The sequence below is a fragment of the Vulpes vulpes genome, unplaced genomic scaffold (genome assembly GCF_048418805.1).
Source record: "Vulpes vulpes isolate BD-2025 unplaced genomic scaffold, VulVul3 Bu000000786, whole genome shotgun sequence".
Lineage (NCBI taxonomy): Eukaryota > Metazoa > Chordata > Mammalia > Carnivora > Canidae > Vulpes > Vulpes vulpes.
The window spans coordinates 22,226-41,558 of NW_027325742.1; the positions used below are offsets into that span (position 1 = coordinate 22,226).

Below are 19,333 nucleotides of genomic sequence, written 5' to 3' on the forward strand. Positions count from 1 at the left end.
TGGAGAAGCTCTTCACAGGGTCTAGGAGCTGCCCTGGAAGGCAGGCAGCTAGGATTCGGGCTCCACACCAGTAGGGGGGCAAGTCCTCAGTGGACAGAGCCAGGCCCAAGGCAAAGGTCAGGGCCCCCCCAGCAGTCACCAAAGCAACAGGCGTGCCTGGCTTCCAGGGGACCGTGCATGACTTTTCTTTCCCCAGCTTTTTTGGGGTATAATCTACAAATTAAACTGTAAGTATATTATATTTAAAGTGTGCGATGACATGATTTGGTATATAAGTGCATTGTGGAAGGATTCTCACTACTGAGTTAATGCACACATCCATCATCTCACATCGTTACTTTTTGTTTGTTTTCTTTTTTTAGTGAGAACACGTATGATTAATCTCTCGCCAGCTTGGTAGGATGGGGGTGTGGAGAAGCTAGAATTTGATTTAGAAAAAGAAATGTGACTTGTCTTTTGGAGACAAAAATGCTGAGATCCCCATCATAGACAAGATTGAGGGAGCCAAATAAGCCAAATACACTTGGCGCCTTATCTTCTCTGGGCTCCGCACTATGACGTGAGGTAGGTAGGGCACGTGCTACTGCTATATTCTCATTTTCTCAATGAGCAAACTGGGTCTTCGAGTGGTTTAGTGTCCCACGGCTACTAAGAGGGTCTTCTCCTTTTTCCTCCAAATATCACTTCCAAGATTTGTCTCAGAAAAAAGGATATAATTGCTTCTCCCTCTGCCTGTGTCTCTGTCTCTCTCTGTGTGTGTCTCGAATGAATGAATGAATGAACAATAAATAAATAAATAAATAAATAAATAAATAAATAAATATCTTTAAAAAAAAGAAAGGGTGGTGGGGGATCCCTGGGTGGCTCAGCAGTTTAGCGCCTGCCTTCGGCCCAGGGCATCATCTGGAGACCCGGGATCGAGTCCCACGTCGGGCTCTCTGCATGGGGCCTGCTTCTCCCTCTGCCTGTGTCTCTCTCTCTCTGTGTGTCTCTAAAGAATAAATAAATAAATAAAAATCTTAAAAAAAAAAGAAAGAAAAAGAATATATTGGATATGATGTCATGGGAGAGCTTGCTACTCTTAAGAAAGTAAGGGGATGGGTGCCTGGGTGGTTCAGTCAGCTGGGCGTCTGACTTCAGCTCAGGTCATAATCTCGGGGTCCTGAGCTGGATCCCCACATCAGGCTCCCCACTCATTGGGAAGTCTGCTCCTCCCTTTCCCTCTGCCCCTCCCACTGTTCATGCTCTCTCTCAAATAAATAAATAAAATCTTAGGGAAAAAAAGAAAGTAAAGGGATGGGAGTATTTTTGTAATTAGATTCCCCCAAGCTTGGACTCAAAAGGATGCACAGTGACTCAGAAAAATCCTTAAAGTGAGGATGCCTGGGTACCTCAGAGGTTGAGCGTCTGCCTTCAGCTCAGGTCTTGATCCTGGGGCCCTGGGATTGAGTCCTGTGCTGGGCACCTTGCAGGGAGCCTGCTTCTCCCTCTGCCTGTGTCTCTGCCTCTCTCTCTCTGTGTCTCTCATGAATAAGTAAATACAATCTTAAAAAAAAAAAAAAAACTTGTAGTGTAGGGAATGGGCCCCCTGCATCCATTGCAACCTTCTTCTGTCATTTGCAGCTAACAGGATGTCCTAAGCTCCCTTGAAGCTAGGGTTCTGGCTATGAATTAGATTCCACGCGTTTCAAGTCTTTATGTGAGATGGAGCAGGTGAAAGCGACACAGGGCCATCTTTCCCCTCCCGCCTCAGCTGCTGCATTGGCCCACATGGGCACAGGGACAGGGATATCCTTGCCTGGCCCTTAGCTTCATGGGTGTGAAAGGCAGTAGCAGCAACTCACCAACAGCCATGTCTTCATCCCTGCACTGCAGCTCCGAGGGGAGCTTTGGAAGTCAACAATTCCAGTGGCGGCCTCCTGATTTTCATTTCCTGCTCAGAGACATTAGTTAGCTGACTCTACTAAGACAGTTTTTACAATAGAGGTAGCTAGATTTAACTCCTGCAATTAAAAAAAATTCTGAGACAGTGGAAGGATGGGGAGACACCATTTTATATATTTTTAAAACATATTTTTAATATCTTAATATAAACATTTTAAAAATATGTATATATTTATATATAAACCCATAATTTTAAATATACAAAAATATTCATTATACATATTATATAAAATATTTCTATAATATTTATATTTATATAAGCAAATATAAATATTATATTATATAATATAATATATGCACCAGAGACAGCAGCTCCTTTGGTGAGTCAGTTCAGCAGTGTTTTTCAGAGGGCGTACTTACAGGACTGGTCTAGAGCCCACCTTTTAACGCTTTAAACCCTGCATAAACACAATACATCTCCTGTATTAAATCTCTCTCTACTTGAAACAGAACAGTTATGGGTTTTGTATCGGTACCTTGAATGATACACAAAGTTCCATAAGATAACATAAGCCTTAGAAAACTATACTGGAAAATGAAAGGGGGGCAAACGAGGCATGTGATTAGTACAAAGTGCGTATCATCACACTGTCTCCATCTGCAAGTGGTGGATCGCTCATTTGGTTCTAACCTTTCTAGGAGTGACTCCTGAGAGGAGAAAGAAGCATTTGATTTGCAAAATTCATTAAGCCAAAACATTCCATTTCAGGGAAAAGCACCATTTGTTTCAGGACCGGAAAGAGAGTTCTCTCACGGGTCTTAAAAATGCTGTTAATGACAATAATGTAGTAGGAGTGATCTGGGCACAGTATTTCACTAATTGATTTAAAAACAAAACAAACAGAACCCCAATACTGGTTAAAGTGGGGGGCAATTATTTACCAAAACATCATGATACAGGCACACCTTATACCTTTTATTTAAATTAATCCTATGAATATATGTTTGTTTCCCAATCTTTTGGTAGGGTAAGGCCCTTTCTTTGATTCTGAATCTTCTGCTTTGAGTTATGGTGTCATCTTTCTTCTGTAAATCACATCCACAATACATCATGACTTGAAGTTAAACTGGAGCATGAAATTAAACAAATTGTGAAGTATTTTGAGTGTGTATTTCTTCTGGGGTTTTTATAGTTTTTTCCCCCATTTTAAAAATTGTTGTTATATTCATACCTACACTGAGAGCAATTTTTCTTGGCTACTGATCTTTATGAAGTTTTTCCAAATATTTTCCTTTATTTTTATTAAAATAAATTGCAGTCATACATATTGGAGCATTTTAATGTAAATATCAAAATATATTACTGTGATAAATTCAACTGACATAAATATGTTTGGAATAAAACAACTTGGCTGGTATGAGCACAAGTGGGAGGGCAGACTGGAGAAGAACCCTATTGGCCCAGAGTGTCCAGAAGGTCTGGACATCAGTCTTTATGATTCACAGAGGGTCTAGAGGACTCTGGTGAAAGTCATGCTCAAGTAAGACCATGAGCTGAGTACCGTACTGCTAGAACTTAACACAGGTTATCTCATGTAATTCAACAAACAGCCTATGAGCTAGGAGCTGTTGTTATTTCTATTTAACAGATGAGACAGCTGAGGCTCAGAGAAATTACAGGACTGGCCTAAAGTCTTATACTTAATAGATGGCAGGGCTGGGATCAAAACTCAGGTCTTCTCAGGGCACCTGAGTGGTGCAGTTAAGTGTTCACCTCTTGGTTTCAGCTCAGTTTGTGATCAGGATTGTGAGATTGAGCTCTGAAACAGCTCGGCACCCAGTGGGGAGTCTGCATGAGGTTCTCTCTACCTCTCCTCCTGCTCTTCCCCTCACCACTCCCTCTCTGAAATAAGTAAATCTTCAAAAAAAAAAAAAAAAAAAAACCAAACTCATGTCTTTTCAACCAAACATTAACCACAATAATGTTCTTTTTTATAATATTCTTAATCTAAGGTGGAAGCCAATGGAATATCCCAATGTCTAATTCAGCAAAAGAATTTCTGGGGATTATGGGACAATATAAACCTAGTCTGTGCGCACAGCTTTCTTCTGTTCATGGATAGAACTTGACGTTCAAATGAGAGGGGAGATGAACTAATTATTCTTTAGACAATTGTGCATAAGCATGGTTTCTATCTATGTGGTTTTCAATGGATTCTGAATGTCAGGGAGTTGGAGGTTACCCTGCCTGACAAGTACCTGGAATGCAGCTATTTTCACTGTCAGGATAAAAGCAGACTAATGCTTTACTAATCAGCCCAAAGAGGGGCAAGGATTGACATTCATGGGAGCAGGGGAGTTGCGATCATTGGGCAGCAGTTCGAAGAAAAGGTGATAGCCTATTGTAGTCTGAACAGTTCACATCTAATGTAACCATGGTGTGGTTTGGCTTTATTTTACTCAGAGACAACTGAGCTCTAAAGCATGGGTGTGATTGAGAAATAACTCCTTTCTTCCAATTTCCCTTAGACATCTAAGAAAAGCTAATAATCTTACTTTTTAAATGCATTGAATAAAAACCAATCCAGGCAAACTAATATTCCTTCTACTTTTTTTGTCCTTTTTTTTTTTTTTTACCAACTAAAGGATATTATACTTCCGGTCTTCAATAATGAATGCATGTACCCGCCTAGCACCGCTCTGTACCCTCTCCTATGGATCATCTTTATTTAATAAACTGAATAAAATGTATTATCACATACTTCCTGTTGATTTAGCTTCTTACCCAAACAAAACAATGCATGATATCCTCTACATTTGTTAGAAGTGGACCAAAAATATTAGGTCTTAGACTTCCAGTAGCCAATGTGGCAAGCTCTTATCTAAAAACATCAGGTTTTTGGCATGTCCATCCTATGGGAAATCATATGTTTAATTTATATGGGATGATCTGTCGTGATAATCACCGTATATTGGAAGTTAAAAATGTAAGTTGTAGTATTAATAATATCCCCATTTCTTTAAAAAATTTTTTAAGATTTATTTATTTATTTTATAAAGAGAGAGAGAGTGGAGGGAGGGGCAGAAGGAGGGGGAGAGAGAGAATCTTAAGCATCACTCGTCACTGAGCATGGAGCCCTGCTCAGGGCTCAATCTCATGACTCTGAAATCATGACTTGAGCTGAAACCAAGAGTCAGATGCTCAACTGACAGAGCCACCCAGGCGCCTCTATCCCTATTTCTTAAATAATAGGAATATATATATATATATATATCGAAAGGTATGGAAGGAACCATACCAAAATGATCATTGATTACCTAAGGGACAGTAACAGCTCAACAAATCTTTTCAAAATAATAGTATATGACATACAAGTTAAAAAGAAATTTGGAAACAAATTGGTGCTGGAGAAGTCTGGAAATATTGCAGACAAGGAAGGTGTACTTTCTTCTCTGTCTCCTTACTAAGTCAAAAGGGGAGTCTGCGGTTAAGTGGCTGGGGACTACCCCTGAAGTGCTGCAGGCCTGGGTGTCTTCCAGCAAGAAGAGGCATGAGCCACAGCCAACCACAGCAGGTGGGATGGCATTTTAAGCTTCTGAACTGCAGAGGACTTTCAGTGGTCTTTGTAAGATGAGAGAGTCTGGGGGTAGCTGTGGGACGGGGGTGTAGAAGCCTGGTAAGTAGACTTCAGGGACCCCATTGCCACTGTTTTGGAATTTTCATGTAACTTGGGCTGCAGCAGAGGCAGCAACAAAAGAAGTTGAAAATTTCCAATTCCACTCAGAGGGACTTTGGAGTCAAACAGAATGTACTTCATCTCCCTCTCACACAGCTTCCTCATCTATGTAACATAGATAAATTCAGACCTTTTAGGGCTGTTAGGAGCATAACAAGAAATAATGCAGCTAGGTACTTAGCATTTAATATATGGTCACTTAAAAGAAAAAAAGGGTCACCTACATGGTAAATAGAGGCACAAGTCGGGCAAGTGACAGGCTTGGAATACCTTCCACTATACCACTGTCTTCAACTTTCTCTGTCACCTTGAGACATTATCCATTTCAGAGACCTGGGTTAAGTGGTCACCAACATGTGTTCTGAGCACCTGTTCATCCTGGGAACTTCCTCTTTCCCTGAGAAAGTCATCGCATTTTGCCAGGCTCCTTCCTAAATGCTCATCAGCCTGGGAGGAAAGAAGGCCAGTAGGACACAAAGCTCATGTCTAGTGATCGTGATGGTGAAGACCCCCTTCTTGGATTGTAGGCCAGGACAAAATGCAAGGCCTTTACTGACCCAAGCAGTCTGTCTTGATCGAAACAGGATAATAAATACACAGACAGGAAGTTTGACATGATGTTCAGAACCCCAACTCTGAAACTAGACTCCCTGGATTCAAATCCTGCCCCAGCCCTTATTGACTATGTGGCCTTGGTCAAGTTACCTGCCCTCTCTGTGCCTTAGTTTTCTCATCCATAAAATAAAAACTATTGCATATGCTTGTTGAGAGGGTCAAATTAGTTAATGTACGCAAAGCACTTAAAACATAGTAAGAGCTATGTAAGTGTGCACTATAAGTGAATACACATGCTACATTTCTCACCGACATAAATCGATGACAGCATTCTTTTTTACTGAATCTCTTTGAGGTCTCTGTAGCCTTCTGATCAAAGCCACTCTATGTATTGTTAATTGATTGGTTCCCCAAATGAAAACTATTTTCATATCATATTATAATGCCAACTGGAATGTTTAGAGGTAAGCAGTAGAGAAAGTCAGTTCCCTCATACCAGTTCTCTATGTCAAACACTCTGCAAAAGTAAAAACATATTTTTATTAGAGGCAAATGATGCCATGCAAGGGAGATTGGGCACTCAGACCAGGCAGCTTGCTGTGTGGACACAAGGGTTTTTAGCAGCCCTAGAATGCTTATTCACATCCTGAGACAAGCAGCCATGAAAACGTCCTTTTGCCTGTCCTCATTCTTCATTTGCTATAGAATACGAGTGGCTGCTAAGCCACAGACCACAAAGAAAAAGGTCAGTCTCATAAAATACGCCACAGTCCTGCTGATGTGCTTGAAAAAGCACGCACACTTCAAAGCCAGCTACGGACGGAGACACATGGGTGAACCACTTGAGAACATTTATTTCAACTAGGAACATTTACCCTGAGGACCCAGCCCTTGTGAGGTTAAACCCCTCATAGAAGAACCCACATCATAAAAGCTGCATTTAACCAACAAAAGTGGAATCAACAGTGAAGGAGACATATGGCTAACAGCTTGTTAATTTATAACCAACAATAACAACTGTTGAAGCGAAGGCAAAGTTGTGTTTTCACCCCCTACTCTCACTGAACCGAAATTCTTGATTTGCCCTCTCTCTCCTGCTCTTCTCTGCACTTCAGACCCCACCCCCTCTGCCAACCCAACATTTTTTCTTGTGAGGCTCAAATGAACAACTGTTGTTTGAAACATAAAGGGAAAAATGTTCCTGGAGAGTATGGGGATCTTTGCGTGGTACAAAAGGGAGTGGACAGATGAGGAACCTGCTAGATCAATAGATGATTCTGGAACCTCACATTTAGTTTTTACTTCAACTGCCATTCTCACCAACATTTAGAAGAGCTGGTAATGAGTATCAAAGTGGTTGATTTATCTTTTCTTATATTTTTGAAGGTGAATGAAATGGTTAAAAGATCACCCAAAGCCCAAAAAATGAATAATAAGGGACTTGCCCATATACCAATTGGATTGGTGACATTATTGTTTAGAATCCTAGGATTCAAAGGTCAAGCAAACTAGCACTTGCCTCTCAGCTCCACTGCTCTTAAACATGAGGTTTAAGCAAGATAGTGAGCCTCTGAGAGGCAAAGTTTTTCATCTTTATTTTTTTAATGATGTATTTATTATTTATTTATTTATTTGAGCAAGAGAGTGAGAGGGAGAACAAGCAGGATGGCAGGGAGAGGCAGACAAGCAGACTCCCCAAAAAGCAGGAAGCCTGATTCGAGCCTCCATCCTAGGACCACAGGGTCATGGCCTGAGCTGAAGGTAGATGCTTAACCAACTGAGTCACCGAGGTGCCTGTTTCTTCATCTTAAATGGAGATAAATCATAGCTACCTCCGGGTGGTAATGTGAGGTATAAATAAGGAAATATGTATAAAACAGCCGATGTAGATCCAGGTACACGGTAGACACTCAATAACTATCATTATCATTATCACCATCATCATCATCATCATTGATGATGATCCAAACAAGGTAAACCTATCAGTTATCACTGTTAATTTTATGACCAAAACATCTAGAAAGATCCCAGAGACAATAAGTGAGACTGGATGAGTGTGTGCATTCTGTAAGAGACAGTCAGACGTGTGATGTCATCTTACAAGGCAAGAATATTGAAAATTAATCCATGGAAATTATTTTAATATCTATTAACTACAAACAGGTATGAGAGAAATTGAGGGGAGGATGAGGGCAATGTTCTAAACTGAATCACAGGGATGGATGAACAACTTTATAAATTTAATAAAATCACTGAATTATATACTTACAATGAGTGAGTTTTATGATATGTTAATTATACCTCAATAAAAATGCCAAAAAGATTCTCCATGGACAGGAGCTGAAGGGGAATTCAGATAACAGGAAAACAGAAACTGCCTTGCATGAAGCATAAAAAGACAAAAAGAAGGAAAATGTGAAAGTTGGGTTAGAAGACACTGAGAACAGAGTAAGAGACTCTGTGGTGCACTGAACGGGAATCCCAGAAGAGAAACATGATGGGCAGAGGCAATTTTAAAAGGGCTGACAATGTCACAACATTGATGCAAGACACCAGTCCACAGATTCTAGAAACCAAAGAATCCCTCAGAAGATAAATAAAAAGAGATCCGAGTTTAGATAGACGATAGTGACACTACAAAGACCAAAGGCAAAGGGACAGTGTTAAAATCAACAAACAAAGCAAAATAACTATCCTTAATTTTTTTTTTTAATAAGTATCCTTAAAAGAGCAAATTGATCTGACTTCTCAACAGCAATGATGGAAACCAGAAAAGAGGAAAATAAATGTGCTGAGATGAATGTGCTGAATATAATTGGCATTCTTAAATTCTATTTCCAGTGAAAATACTGTTCAAGATTAAAGGTGAGGGACCCCCCGGGTGGCTCAGTCAGTTGACCATCTGACTCTTGGTTTTGGCTCAAGTCATGATCTCAGGGTCCTGAGATCAAGCCCCAAACTGGGCTCCGCAATCAGCAGGGAGTCGCCCTCTCTCCCCTCCCTTTGCCCATCCCCCTGCTCATACACACTCTCTCTAAAATAAATAAAATCTTGGGGGAATCCCTGGGTGGCTCAGTGGCTTGGCACCTGCCTTTGGCCCAGGACACAATCCTGGAGTCCCAGGATAGAGTCCCGCGGTGGGCTCCTGGCATGGAGCCTGCTTCTCCCTCTGCCTGTGTCTCTGCCTCTCTCTCTCTCGCTCTCTCTCTATGTGTGTGTGTATCATGAATGAATAAATAAAATCTTTAAATAAATAAATAAATAAATAAATAAATAAATAAATAAATCTTAAAAAACAAAAAAGAACAAAGGTGAGATAACACCTTTAGACTCCAAAAACAAGGAGATTTGCCACCTACAGACCTTTACGACAATCCAATTCCTCCTGATGTTGGGTTTTTGTTTTTTTGTTTTGCTATCACTGAAACTCTACATTTCTCCATGAGTTGGGCCTTGATAATCAATAATTAGATGCAATGCCTAACTTCAAGAATCCCCAAATCTAGATAAGAGTTATTAGATTTAGCAAACAAAATAAACCCAGTTTAGTGGATTTAACAAAAATGCAACCCAGTTTAGTTTGCATTTCAGATAAATGATATTAGTATCTGTGTGTGCCAACTAGCGCACAGGACATTTAACTAGGTAGCCTCTGTTTTACTGGCAACCACAGTCTATTTGAGGGGAGAGATGTCAAGATAGCACTGGAAATTGTCAGCTCATAGGTGACGCCCACATCCCAGGGTGGGGACTGGATGAGACAGATCTGAGCTTGGTGAGGGCATGTCAGGTGAAAGAAGACAGTAAAGGACCAGGCCCAGCATTCCAACCTTCGAAGAGTGAAAAGAAGAAAAACAGAGAAGAGGAGGACAGGGAGGGCAGGCCAGAAGGCAAGTTCCAACGAGGAGGACTTTCCCATCACATGAAGCTGCATTCATTCGACACGTATTCAGTGTCTGCTACAGACCAGAGAGCATGGTGGACATTGTTCTAAATAATAAGAAAAATTGAAAAGGGTGCCCTGAAATTTGCACTTTGGAGATTGTATTCTTAAAGTTCCTCGAGAGCCAATTTTACTACTCTAGTGAGGACCAGGTCACCGGCTACAATATGGAGGGATTTTGAGGCCTTCCTGTTATGGATTGAATTGTGTCCCATCAAATTCATATGTTGAAGTCATAATGGTAACTAACTCCCAGGACCTCAGAAGGTGACCTTATTTGGAAATCAAGTCATTGCAGATGCAGTTAGTTGAGTTCATACAGGAGTAGGTCCAACAGGACCACTATCCTTATAAAAAGAAGAAATTTGGATGCAGACATACACACAGAGGGAGAACACCATATGAAGACGCAGAGCTCTGCAAGTCAGGGAATGCCTAAGATTGCCAGCAAATCACCAGAAGCTAGGAGCGAGGCATGGGACAGATTCTCTCGCAGCACTCAGAAGGCGCCAACACTGCCAACACCGTGTTCACCTCCAGAACTGTGAGACAATACTTCTCTGTTGTTTCCACCCATTTTCCCCCGCAACATGCAGTACTTCATTACAGAAGCCCCAGAAGACTAATACTTCCACAAAAATCTCCTTGGATGCTGACCAGATGGTACTTCCTGCTACAGCTTAGCTGGTCCCAAGTTCCCTCATGGGGGGTGTTTCCCCATGCAGATGCTGCCCCACATCAGCCCTCTCCTAAGATCAAGCCTAGAATGGTGGAGGTCTCCCATCAGCAGTTTCTGTACTCCCAGTCCAGGGACTTGTTGGTAGCTCCAGTGCCTTTCCCCCATTCCAGCTATGGAAAGAGAATTTCTGCCCCTGCTCCTTCCTGCCTACACTTCCCCATCCACCCAAGTCCCCCTTTTGTCTACTTCTTAGCTCCTCGCTCCCACAAAGCAGCTGTGCACCCCTCACCAAGCCTGCCCAAAAGAAGTTTCCTCGTTCCCCTTTCCCTTTCTCCCGAAAGAAAGACTTAAAAACCCTCTGACACACCTCCCACACCCTTAGTGAGTGTAAAATAAAGTCCCACTCTGGGTAAAAGTTGTGTTTTTGTAGAGTTCCTATCTTTCCTGGACCCATGTCTTCCCAGATGGCTCTCCCTTACTCCATGCTGATGGGATGTTTAATTATTCATTCAAAAATATTAATCACTCATGAAGCACTGTCCTAGAATCTTCCTGAGTGTCTGAGACAGAGACCACCTGTGTCTCAAGAAAGTTGAAATGTGGTAATCATCTAAGGGTGACAAGGCTTAGGCTAACTCCAATAGATCTGTATGGGCTCCCTGGAGAAGACTGGGACTTCTAAGGCACCTTGGCTCTTTGAGAAAGAGTGATAGATGAGCGATGTCTGCACGCACATGCAGTGAGGGACGTCAGAATGGGAATACTCGCCACCCCCAAAGGACAGTCTCCAATCTGGATCCAAATTCTGGCTCCTTGTCACTCCTCCTAAGTGAATTTAGGGAAGTCTTAAGCTCTCTCACAACCTCCTGAGCAGTTTAACCTTTGGAGTGTTAGATAAATATTTTAACAAGGAAGTGATGATCGCTAAACCTAGCAATCCTAGCACATAGAGGTATTTTATGTTCACTGATTTTAAGACAGGACAGAGTGGGGGATGAGGAGGAGACATACGAACCAAAATAATGACCGTACAAGACAGAAGAGATTTTAAGAGCAGTAAGTATGAGTAACGCCATGGGAATCGAAAGCCATCTTCCAACTGAGATCATTTCCCTGGTCTTGAAAGGTGGCAGCTGAAAGGAAAGGAACAGACAATATGAAGTCTGAATGGGTGGAGGCAGAAAGAGTGGGGCATATTCATGGGTATATGGTAATGTAAGAGAAGCCAGGAAGGAAGGCTTGATCAAGGACAGGGAGCCCTGCATTCCTGGCTAAAAAGTTGGAATTTTAATAAAACACAGAAATCTCCATAGCAAAGTCAAATTTCACAGCAAACTAGTGCGATATTGTTTGCATTTGGGGGAAAAAAAACAACTAGAAGCAAATGTTGACAGTACCGTTCCACATGGGATACCAGCTGGGTTATGCTGGTACAGGAGCATCTTCTTTGTTCCTAGTAAGCCTAACTAGTCTTGACAAAAGTTAGCATTTGTGAGCACTATTTATGTATTAGGCATATGAATGTGGTGTCGACAGCTTCACATTAGTACATTGAGGCAGATCATACTATTATGGAAACTAAGATTTCAAGAGCCGATCTGCCCAATATCACGCATTTTAGTAAGTGGTCAAGACAAGGCTGGAACCAGGACTTGAGCCCAGGTTTAGCCAGGACATCAAGCACCTTGATGCTACTGTGTGATTAGAAGCTGAGCCGGTTGACAGACACATGAAAAATGCTCCACATCACTCGGCATCAGGGAAATACAAATCAAAATCACAATGAGGTACTACTTCACACCAGACAGAATGGCTAAAATTCGCCAAGTCAGGAGAGGACCGATGCTGGCGAGGACGCAGAGGAAGGTGAGCCCTCTTGCACTGTTGGTGGGAATGCAAGCTGGTGCAGCCACTCTGGAGAGTAGTATGGAGGAGGTTCCTCAAAATGTTGACGATAGAGCTACCCTATGACCCAGAAATTGCACTACTGGGTATTTACCCCGAAGACACAAACGTAGTGATCCAAAGGGGCACCCACATCCCAATGTTTATAGCAGCAATGTCCACAATAGCCAAACTATGAAAAGAGCCCAGATGTCTATTGAAGATGAATAGATAAAGAAGAGGTGGGATATATACAATGGACTACTACTCAACCATCAAAAAATGAAACCTTGCTATTTGCAATGATGTGGATGGAACTAGAAGGCTCAGAGAAAACAATTATATGATCTCATTTGCATGTGGAATTTAAGAAACAAAACAGGATCAGAGGGAAAGAAAGGAAAAAATAAAACAGGATGAAATCAGAGAGGGAGACAAACCATAAGAGACTCACTCTTAAGTACAGGAAACAAACAGGGTCACTGGAGAGGAGAGGGGTGTGGGGGAATGGGGTAACTGGGGGATGGGCATTAAGGAGGGCACAGGATGTAATGAGTACGGGTATTATATAAGACTGATGAATCATTGCTCTCCCTCTGAAACCAATAATACATTATATGTTAATTGAATTTAAAGAAAATTGAAAAGAATTAAAAAGAAAGGAGAAAAGCTGGGGCCAGTCAGGGAACTAACTAGAGCCTAATAACACAGGGGCTGTCGACGGGCTTTTAACTCAAGATTTCACACAACGAAAAAGTCTAAATAACACTGAAAACATTCAGAAAGAAAGGACTTCTTTGTTTTGTGGTCAATTAGCATTCATTCCTGTCTGTAATATAATAATGGAAAAAGCTTGGCAGAAATGTGGGTGCTTTCACAGAAAATTGAAGTGTTCCTGGCCACACCATTCCCTCCGTAAAAGGATTCTTCTTCATTGTAGGTCGCACCTTTCACCTTTCTTCCTTTTCCTTTCTGGAGAGAACTTCTGTAGGTTTGGACGCCACGTCAATAAAGAAAATCAAAACTGATGGTGTTTTATGTGCCTAACTCATTTTTAGGAGGATTCTGTGGTTCAGGGTTGTTGTTTGTTTCAAGATGGGAGGACTCGCAGGCCCTGGACAGGTTTCCCTGGTCTGGACAGTATTTCCTAATCACAAAGGATGCTCCGGCCACAGGACAGGACCCAACTAATTGGCACAAATCACCTTCCTCCAAGCAAGAGACAGAGCTTAACTGTTCCAGAAGCAAGTGAGAATAATGGTTGAAGGGTAGAGCATGAACATCTCATGATGGACCAAAACTCTTTTCAAAATCCAAGCCAACAAGAACACACACCAGTGTCTTGGGAGTCCTCATGTCAACCCTGTGGATTACTTTACAGTTCACGTTCATTTTTAGGCAATCTCTTTCAGGAGGAAACATGCCAGTTATATCAGACTGAACCACATGAAATTGCTATTTAGCTATCATTTTGCCCACAAAAACGGTCATTTCACACAAATCAACCTAATTATAATCATAGCAATGCGTAGTATTCTCAAAATGTTTCCTATATTTATTTTTCAATTTACACGGGGACACTGGGTTGCAAAAATAAAAGGAGAAAATACAGCACATACTAAATTCTTAATATATCTGTTGAATCTTCAAGTATATAAATCCTAGTGATGCGACGGCCTTGCTCAGATCCTAGGCCCGCCAGGAACAAACTTTCTAATGTCAGAGTGAATGCACTTTAACACTCTGAGGTTGGGTTTCACTAAGCTTGAAGAAATAACCAAACAATTCCACTTGATTTATATATGTACATTTTTATTAGAATTCTTCAGAACTGTCAACAATTGGACAACATACCAGGAAGAAAAAAAAAAAAAAACACATGGAATACCAACATCCTTTAAACTTGCACCGCTTACTTATTTACACATAAAGTTACTGTATATATAAAAAATATTTTCAAGGACTCATGGGCTTAGGAATATTCAAAAGACATTATTGCTACATTCAATATTAAAAAAGAAAAAAAGAAAAAAGAAAAGAAAAAGCACGGTTTCCTTCAATCCTGTCTGGCTCTTCATCTATTTCTACAACACAGCAGACTTGAGCCAGGGTCGTATCCAGAAACTACATCTTGTGGGTCTCCGCCCCCCTTCAAATATAGGAACATGTACAATTTATAGATGAGTATATACAGATGCTGGCTGGGGAGGCCTTCTCTCCAATTCTCAGCGTCCTAATAGCAAACTCTATTTACAAACCAGGTCAGTAGTACAAAGGCTCATGCACAGCAGCGAGTCTTTATTCATGCTCAGGGAGCATTTTTCCATGGCCTATGTCTCATTCCCAGCATGAAATACTAGATTTCTTAAGCCCAGACATTCATAAGCTTCTGCCCTTTGTTCTAATAACATTCCATTTTCCACATCAAGAGATCAGGTTTCAGCTTCTAATCTTGCTGCATCATCATATCATTATGGATGGTTAGGAGGCCCAAAGGCGACCACTGCCATTTATTCAAATAAACTATCAACTGTGCTTTTCAAACAGAAACTGGAGAAGCCTTGGAAAGGACTCGGGGTGTCTAGCCCATTCCATCCTCCCTTGCTCCAAGTCTGTATTATTTTTTTTTCATTAATGGGGGCTGCCTTGCTATTGGGAATACAATATGCAGTCTGAACTCTTACAACAGGATGGTGGCTGATGACAAAAGTCACTGGCCACTAGTTAGAGTGTGCTTGTAAAGAGGGAGGGACAGAGGGGTGTCCGCTACCCTGGAATAGGATGCAAGCCGAAGGAGGACAGAATAACCAGTATAGGAACCAAAAGAACAGGGATCGCTCTTGTTGGGGAGACCCCCGGCACTCCTCCTGCTTCACACATCTTCGTGTACCAGCAGAGGCTGGGTGGAAGACGCGCTGCTGCCCACGGAATTGATCCGCACGGAATGGTCCACCACGGGGCGCTCTGGGTTGGGGCTGCAGTTCGCGAGGTTGGAATAAATCTGAGGAAAACAAGTCCACAGTTAATATGCCAGTCCCCACAACGGACACAGCAACCAGGGGGGGGCACATCTGCATTCTCAGATCACAAATAACTCACAAAGCTTCTTAAGGAGAAGAGATTTACAAGACTTTCACAGCCAAAACCCCATATTGATGAAAGAAAATATAAGCTTTGTCTTATTCTTCGTTTCCCCCAAGGTCTGATGCATAAGAAGTGATGGCCAAAAAAAAAAATTTACTTTTTTGCTGGGACACATATGGAAACAAGTACTATCTAACCTATTAAATGGGTTTCTAAACCTCTGTAGCCAACTATAACCCAATGGCTGATGTCATTTACTGGGGAATGGGTGGCCTTCCCAGGGGCCCTCTGCTGAGAATTAAACATATAGGTGGGGAATGCTGTTTAATTTGAAACATGCTCTGACACCCAAAAAGAGCAAGCTTTAACCCCAAAATACCAGTGGTATGCTTTTAGAAAGGATAGCTCCAGGCCAATCCATCCAAAAAGCAGCTTTAAAAAAATCTGAGTTAAAGTAAGGATCACTAATTCTTCCGTAAGAGGGGGAGGAGAAATAATGGATTTGAGTTTTTGAATTCCACCCCTGCCCCCCCAAATCACTGGCAGGGATCTCCCAAACTCAAAAAGCTCTTCATGCTATATGGCTTGTGGGCATGACAGCTAGCTGCCATTTCTGGCTATGCTTGTTTGAGCAGAAGGCTTATTTCACTGCCGTAACAAGCTGTCTTTTCTGTGCTTTTATTCTAGTTCATGTTACCCCAACCGTCCCAAGGCTGAATGGCCCGGACACGTGAGGCAGAGACCACGCCGACCCCATGATCAGCATTTGGGGTGGGGAGGAACCATGGCAAATCTGTATGGCAGGCTCAGGACAGGGGTTGGCCCGGAAGAACCTGTTTCATTGCCTTCCTAGACTCCCCGAAGCCCAGTACACTGCTTAAGCCAAGGAGAGAAGGGGTGGATAACAGAACCCCCCGAGCCTGAGAACCCCAGGAGAAAGCAGGGAGGTTCTATGGCTGGCGGGAATGAACTCACATGATTGGTGCTATCTGAAATCTGCTTCTCAATTAGCTGCACGATCTGCTTGAACGTCGGCCTTTTCAGGGGATCAGCAACCCAGCACGTCTTCATGATGTCATACCTGCAGAGCGAGGACCATTTCCTGTCACTCCTCAACGCCCTTAGCCTGGCTTCTCATGGTGCACGGTGTCATGCGACAGTCTCAAAAATAATTCCAGGGCCATGCAAACTGGACGTATCATGCATGAACTAAAACACCGTGCATGTGAAAGGCTGCTGAAACTTTCTGCATATTTGGTGACAAGAGATTATGAAAAGAAGCTACAAAAATGACATTTGATCACGACACGTCATAGGAAGGAACCAGGAGACACTGCTGTTTCAAACCATGAAACCCTAGTGAAAACCCTCAACACTCAGGTTTCGGTCTTTGAAAAGGAAAATAAAAGGGGAAGCATGATCTGAAGGAAATATCTCGGCCCTTACATTTCAGCAGGTGCATGCTCAGGGCTGAGCATCCGGAACCCTTCCTTGATCATCTTGTAGAACTTTGAATCGACTGGCATCCCAGGGTAGGGGCTGCTTCCTGAGGCACAAACGGTTTGCAAATCAGCATTAATAATAAGCAAGCAGGACCCTGCTAACCCCTTAAAGAAGAGCTCTCGCCCAACCAAGGTGCCTTTGCCCAGGCGTTTTACCTAAAGAGAAGAGCTCCCACAGAAAAATCCCATAGGACCAGACATCACTTTCAAATGCGTACACACAGTTGAAAATGCTCTCAGGGGCCATCCACTTCACAGGTAGCCGAGCCTGTAATGGAAGCACAACAGATCCGGCAATGTTAATTAAGAAGCTCAAAAAAAAAGAATAGAAAGTATTCCTACAGACATCGCTCCAGCTGAGGGGGTGAGGGTGAGAAGGTGACGGCCATCTCACAAAGGCCTTTTACCCTATGACCTCAGAGGACTCCTCCCCACTTCTGAAATAGGTGGCTCACATGGTACTACCCTCATCTTCAAGATGGGGACATTGAAGGACACCTGGGTGGCTCAGTTTGTTAAGTGTCTGCCTTCGGCTCAGGTCATGATCTCGGGGTCCTAGGATCAAGTCCCACATGGCACTTCCCGGCTCAGTGGGGAGTCAGTTTCTCCCTCTGCAACCCCCACTCTGCTCATGCTGTCTCTCCCTCTCAATTTCTCTCTTACAAAATCTGTAAAAAAGGCGGGGGGGGGGGGCACCCTGAGTCCATACAGCATGGTGGTTAAGAGCACAGATGTCAGAGACAGACACACGGGTTCTATTCTTGGCTCCACCACTGGCCTTGATTAACACAGATTTGTTAGTTGCCACTGAATATGTTTTCCCTTTTTTCCTTAATAAGAGAAACATGGTCCTCCTACAATAAAAACTATACATTCCCAGCTCCTTTGCGGCTTAGCAGAGCCATGTGACTCAGGGTCAGGTCATCTGTTGGAAGATAAGAGACTTCTAATAAGACGTGATAAGAGACCACTAAGTGGGAAGTATGATATGGCAGGTGCAGGGAAGCCTTCTTAAGACATGGCTGGCGTGTGCCCTTTGCTCTTTTCCTTCTTGTCCCTCCTCCATCCTACCTCTGACTCTGGTGGCTGGCTATCTGGTGGCCATCGTGGCCCAAGGAGGGCCACACCAGCGATGGTAAGAAAATAGAAGAGTAGATGGACTTGGTCCCTAGTGCTTCACAGAAGCTCTACACCTGCCCTGGCCTATGGCTACGACACTTCTTTGACTCTTCTTTTGGGTTTTCTCTCACATGAAACCCAAACTATCCTTTACAAATACATTGCAAACGTCACTTAAGTATCTGTAAGTAAGCCTCAATATGTTCTTGTGTCAAGAAGAAATAACGTTTCAAATTTCATGAGTCATTTTGCGGGTTAAATGAGATCGTGTGGGTGGCCAAAGGTGCTTAGCACAGTACTGCTGACTCACTAATCTCTAAGCAATTGCCTCGCATAAGCAGACACACAATGAACAGTAGGGGCTTATGGTGACCATGACTATTCCAAGGTGGCGAGCGGCAGTTCGGGTTTTAAATTCAACAGCTGAACCTCACATCCCAAACCCTTTCTGCTAAAATTGAGCCAAACTTGCTGTGACTATTCCTCTTATAGACACTGTGGGTTCTTGGATCTTAATCTACCATAAAAAGCTACATCAATCCTTCTCTTAATCCATTTAGGGTTGAAAACTGGGAAGACCATCTTTTTTATAGCGTTAAAGTTATTTTAGCCAGCAGGAAAAAATAAAGTAAGAAAGAGAGCAAGTGGGTGCCTTGGTGGCTCAGTGGTTGAGCATCTGCCTTCAGCTCAGGTCGTGACCCCAGGGTCACGATCAAGTCCCGCATCGGGCTCCCCATAAGGAGCCTGCTTCTCCCTCTGCCTGTGTCTCGCCTCTCTCTGTGTCTCTCATGAATAAATAAATAAAATATTTTTAAAAGATAGGAAAAAAGCCTTCTAGTATCCCCTTCCCAGATTTTATGCTAGTAGTCCCATGGGGGCTCTTAACCTGAGACCTACTACCGGTGTCTTGGGTTCAGGGGCCTGTGAAAGACCTTTCTGAGAAACC

At 42.5% G+C, this 19,333-nt stretch overlaps 1 protein-coding gene across 1 annotated transcript in view; it reads right to left on the reverse strand.

Annotated features, from left to right (window-relative positions):
- Positions 1-14,473: 14,473 nt before the first annotated feature.
- Positions 14,474-19,333, reverse strand: part of LOC140596729 (mast/stem cell growth factor receptor Kit-like) — a gene marked incomplete at its 5' end in the record, with an annotated part of 33,692 nt that continues 28,832 nt past the window's right edge. Inside the window, 4 exons of the mRNA XM_072745219.1 lie at positions 14,474-15,683; positions 16,742-16,847; positions 17,213-17,312; positions 17,425-17,536. Coding sequence (XP_072601320.1) covers positions 15,555-15,683; positions 16,742-16,847; positions 17,213-17,312; positions 17,425-17,536 — 447 coding nt within the window. The remainder of the gene's footprint in view (positions 15,684-16,741; positions 16,848-17,212; positions 17,313-17,424; positions 17,537-19,333) is intronic.